This window comes from Syngnathus typhle, linkage group LG17 (assembly GCF_033458585.1).
Source record: "Syngnathus typhle isolate RoL2023-S1 ecotype Sweden linkage group LG17, RoL_Styp_1.0, whole genome shotgun sequence".
Classification (NCBI taxonomy): Eukaryota; Metazoa; Chordata; class Actinopteri; order Syngnathiformes; family Syngnathidae; genus Syngnathus; species Syngnathus typhle.
Window position 1 is genome coordinate 1,266,750 of NC_083754.1, and position 4,765 is coordinate 1,271,514.

Consider the following 4,765-nt stretch of genomic DNA (forward strand, 5'->3'; position numbering starts at 1 on the left):
ACAAGTCAAATGTCCATCCCTTGTTTCAGCTAACACACAAATGATGATGAGTCCCTTGATCATCGCAAGAAAAAAACAAATGGAAGCGATGAAATTGAAAATGCATTCAAAGCAAAATCTGCAAACTGGGAACGGCCCTCCTATTAATACTGCATTACAAAATCAGAAAATGAACTCATAACCAAATTGGGATACTCTACACCACAAAGTAAAAAAAAAAAATAATAATAATTTGCTTTCCACTTATGCTCACAGTTAAAGCTATCCCAAGCATTGTCCCTTACAACTCCTACATACAATCAACATGCGGTAGCAGGAAATTGATGAATTTGTCGAGAAAGACCTGAATTTAGAAATGCCTCTGGAACATATTTGTTTTCAGTATAGCCCTAAATACAAACGCGAGGCAAGGATCACTTCAGTTTTCACATTTGAGGGTAGGAAAAAAATAAAAATAGATTCATGTTTCACAGCGGTTTAGGTAGGCAGATTGGAGATCCCAATCAGATTGTTGCGATGGAATGAAGAAAACAGTACATAAAAGAAATCGTGGACGTCGTAGCGAGAGGCACAGGGCTACCTTAGATATTATATCGAGTCCAGATGAACATAATGTGTGGAAAATAACAAATACTGCTGTTGTTTCATCATATGGAAGGAATTCTACATTTATTAAACAGGGTTTTCACAAGAATTCATCGAAATCAATCTGGGCATGAAGTGTGACAAGGCATGCCGACACCCGCTTACACTGACCACTGTGCACGACACACACGCACGCACTGAAGCCATAAGGTGCAAGCCAACACGCCCGTCATCTGCTAGCTAATAGCAAAAAGAACCACAATGTCGATTGAAATGAGGACCTATCACTTTTCTTATTGGTTCAATTTGAATATCAAAGGTTTCGGAATGTGTTTGATGGAATTTACATAAATTGGACTTCCTTCCAATTCATTCGCGTTGATACCAGATCTTCTGATAGGAGCATCAAATTTCACGAGTCAGACCAAAATGTGGTGAACCACCATGTTTCCGACAATGATTTCATTTCTGTTGATGTTTCGATGCATGCTCCGCTTTGCCATGGCATTTATTTGACTTTTTCCAGCCGTTCTAATGTCAATACATCTGCCCCGCGGTGACGAAAGGGCGCCGCCGTTTGCTTCACATGTGCTCAACTCCAAACGAGCCATCGAAATATCACATTAAGCTCTGATGGGTTCGAAAAACATGGCACTGCGTAAGTAGTGTCTAAAAGATCACAAAATGTGACCGCACGAGTATTAGCAGACTGCACAGTCGGCTTTTGTTTCCTGTGAGCAGAAACCAAACCTGCAGAAGAATCCAGAAATGGTGCTACAATGAAAGTGTAAAATAAAAGACTGTCGTGAATTATTATCTCTGGTATCCCAGGCACAGTCCGTGCTGGGCGCACAATACTCTATACACTTGAGCATGCCAAGAAAAATAAAAGGCAAACTGTGTCCAACACGTTCCTTCCCTTTAAGAAGTTTCTCCAGCTCAGAAGCCGACGTAAACAAGCTTTCCCCCCCACTCACAATGCTTCTTAGCGCTCCCCAAGTTAAAGCTTCTGCTGCGCCGACACCCCCTTCCAGTAATCCAGGATGTCATGGAGGTCCTCGCCTTTGGCGAATTGCACCTTTTTCCGAAGGGCGTTACCGGCCGTCACGTAGCAGGCCTCGTCACGCTGGCCTTTACGGTAAGGTCGAAAGCGCTCCCAGATCCTCAGCGTGTTCTCTGAGGAGTACTCGGGACTGGAAGAGTAGCCAGAGTAACTGGAATGGTGGCGAGCTGGCGAAAGCTGGGAGTAGGAGGCGGCATCCTTACGGGAGCGGGACAGCGGCTTTAGGAAGGAAGCCCTCTGGGCTGGGGAACCCTGATGGGAGCCATCGTAGTACAGAGCTGGGACGGAGTGGCGGTGCTCTGAGCAATGGTAGTCTTGCTGCACCTCCAACTGCTGCTGCTGCTGCTGCTGCTGCTGCTGTTGATGGTAATGGTGCGGATTTTGGTTTTCTTGATGTTGGCCACCAACACCACCACTGTCGCAACCACCGCCACCCCCTCCGGTGCAGCTCATACTCCCCACTAACGGCAGTCTTTCCAGGGGTTCCCCACAGCCCACAGGACTGGCACGGTCTTGGTACTGCGGTTGTTGATTGCAGCCATCCGGACTCCTCGGCTCGGGAACATCCAGGCTGTAGACGCGAGCCCCTCCGCGGTCCCGATCGAGTCCTCCGCGATCCCGATCGCGTCCCACGGATCCGCAAGAGGCGGTGCTGCTCTGTTTCTTGACGGCGTTTACAATCACCACAGCTGCATCCGCACTCATTTGGCGCTGAATGGGGCGGACGGCGTTGGCAGGCGGAGGCGGCCTGTAGGGGGGGCTCACAACGAATCCACCGCCGCTGATCCCCGGGCGCTCAGAAAGTGGGGTATTCAAAGCAGGGAGCGGGGGCGGAGGTGGAATTTTGTTCACTTGGCATGATTCAGTCATCCCTTGAGAAAGCGTTATTAAACCACGTGTAAGAGCGGCGGTGCTGTTTGGGGGAGGAGAGGTTGGGTTGGAGGACGGCAAAGAATTGGGAGAGGAGCCCGAAGCCGCGACGGCCGCCGCATCCAGTTTGAGCGCGTCGATGCAGTTGTTTATAATCTGATTGACTTTGTCTACCTCCATGGCGATTGTGGAGATCTCCGACGCCGAGCCGCGCCCGTCGTCCGAGTCATCCCCGACTTCGGTGCCGTCGTCGTCCCTTAGCTCTTCCCCTCTCATCGCTCCGTGGCCGCCCTCTCCGCCGTGCCTCTCCATTCCCGCCCCTCCGCTTCTGATGTCCATGTAGTTTCCTTTACCCGTCATGGCCTCCGAGAAGGCGGTAGGCATTTTTTCGACTTGCGGAATAGAGGACAGTCTGGAGGAACTGGTGTTAGCCGAGTGAAGCATTCCAGAGCTCGAGGACGTAGACATGGGAAGCTTGGCCCCGTGATGGTGGTGGTGATATTGGTGATGTTCTCTGGAGTGTTCCTGAAGCTTGTGGACCGCCGCTGGATCGTTGGCGACCGCCGCCGCCACCTCGGGTCCGTAACGCATTTCCAGTATAGTCTTCTTGACGCAGATGGACTTCTTTTTCTCGTCGTGCATGCGTTTCTTTCGTAAACAGTAATAGACAAAGCCCAAAACTATGAGCATGCCGAATAGACAGCCCACAATGGTCATGATGTAGTGTGTGGTGGTCGACGGTGTGGGGAGAATGTGGTTTGGATTCTGAGAACGGGTGGAAAATTGGAGGCACGTGTGGTTATATCGCTGGGAGTTCCGGATGGAGGCCACGCAGAAGGTGTAATTGGTGTGCGGCGTGAGCTTGTTGACGGTGATTATCTCCTTCTTGTTCTTCAGAGTCTTAACATCAGAGACATAAGTGTGGTTGTGTTCGGTCAGGATGTACATTTTGCTGAACGGCCTCGGAATCTGGACGAAGAGAGAGGCCGAGGACCAGGACACCTGATTGAGCTTGATGCTGGGAATGAAATTGTTCTCTGCGGACGTGGAAGCGTTGGGTTGGTGGTAAGGTCCAAACATCTCCGGGCCCATTCCGGACGGACCGTCCGGGTCGGGCGGAAGGGACGTCATCACTCCGCCTACGCAGTGAGAGGATAAAATGTTTTTGGCGTTCCGACCGGCGTGACCGGCGGCGATGGGACTCAGTAGGGGGAATCCAAACATCTCCCTGGGCGTCTCGCACTGGAGTCGATCGTAGGTGTGGGTGACGTTGTTGAAGGATTCCAGCCAGGTGAGGAAACTATAAAGATCGCAGCCGCAATGGAACGGATTGGCGGCCAGTTCGCAAACCATGAGGCGGTTGAGAACGGTGAACGTGGACGGATCGATACGGGCCAGTTTGTTGGAGGACAGATCGATGCTGCTCAGGCTGGGGCACTCCCACAACGCATTGCTGGCGATCACCTCGATGAGGTTGTGTTGGAGGAAAAGACATTGCATGCGGCCCAGTCCTCTCATCATACCCTCCGTCAGGTTGGTCAACTTGTTGTAGCCCAGTTGAAGAACCTGACGAGCACCAAATCAGATATCAGCACCGAAACATGACGAGCGTATCGAATCCATTGCGGCGTGGAACCCACCTGTAGGTTAGCTTGCCCCGAAAAGGCTCCGTCTTCAATGTAGCTGATTTCATTCTTGGTAAGATTGAGGTCCGTGAGGTTGGTAAAGCGGTACATGGAGTTGAAGTGCACCGCTTTCAGCTTGTTCTCATTGAGTCTCAAGTCATGAACCGTGTTGTTGATGTGCTGCGGAATGGTCTCGTACGGCGGCTGGTTCTGACTGCAGATCGCCAGCCACACGTAACCTTTGTCCCCTTCGATGAGCCAGCAGTCCCCGTTGACCGTGCCGGGGAAGCGGCTGGCAATTAGGAGGGCGGAGAGAATGACAATGAAAGCCCACTTGCTGGAAAGACTCTCCATGATGGAGATGAAAGAAGATGTTTTTGGTAATCAGGGGGAGGAATGCAGGGGCAGGCACATGGGGAGGAGGGCCAGACAAGAAAGTAGCTGTCTCCAAAAGGGCCTTTCAGTCACAGCTTTGGGGCTATCATGCTTGATTGGCAGGTCACCCGGGTTACGTCATATCTTGTTAGGCTGCAGCCGGGGGAGTCGGAGCAGCTTGTCTTCATGCTCTCCCAGGACCTCGGCTCTGCAGGGAAAAGATAACAAAAAAGTACATACATTATAT

At 51.1% G+C, this 4,765-nt stretch overlaps 1 protein-coding gene across 1 annotated transcript; it reads right to left on the reverse strand.

The window, feature by feature from the left end:
- Positions 1 to 1,585: 1,585 nt before the first annotated feature.
- On the reverse strand, positions 1,586 to 4,497 carry LOC133170714 (protein phosphatase 1 regulatory subunit 29). The gene is made up of 2 exons (XM_061303836.1): positions 4,159 to 4,497; positions 1,586 to 4,084 (listed from the first exon to the last, which is right to left on the reverse strand). The coding sequence occupies exons 1-2, from the start codon at positions 4,495 to 4,497 to the stop codon at positions 1,586 to 1,588; spliced, it is 2,838 nt and encodes a 945-aa protein (XP_061159820.1).
- Between the last annotated feature and the right edge of the window lie 268 nt (positions 4,498 to 4,765).

Excerpts from the sequence above, each read along its gene's own strand:
- LOC133170714 (XM_061303836.1), bottom strand. The coding sequence starts at position 4,497 with ATGGAGAGTCTTTCCAGCAAGTGGGCTTTCATTGTCATTCTCTCCGCC. Across the intron at positions 4,085-4,158 it reads CGGGGCAAGCTAACCTACAG|GTTCTTCAACTGGGCTACAA; the intron begins GTGGGTTCCACG and ends GGTGCTCGTCAG.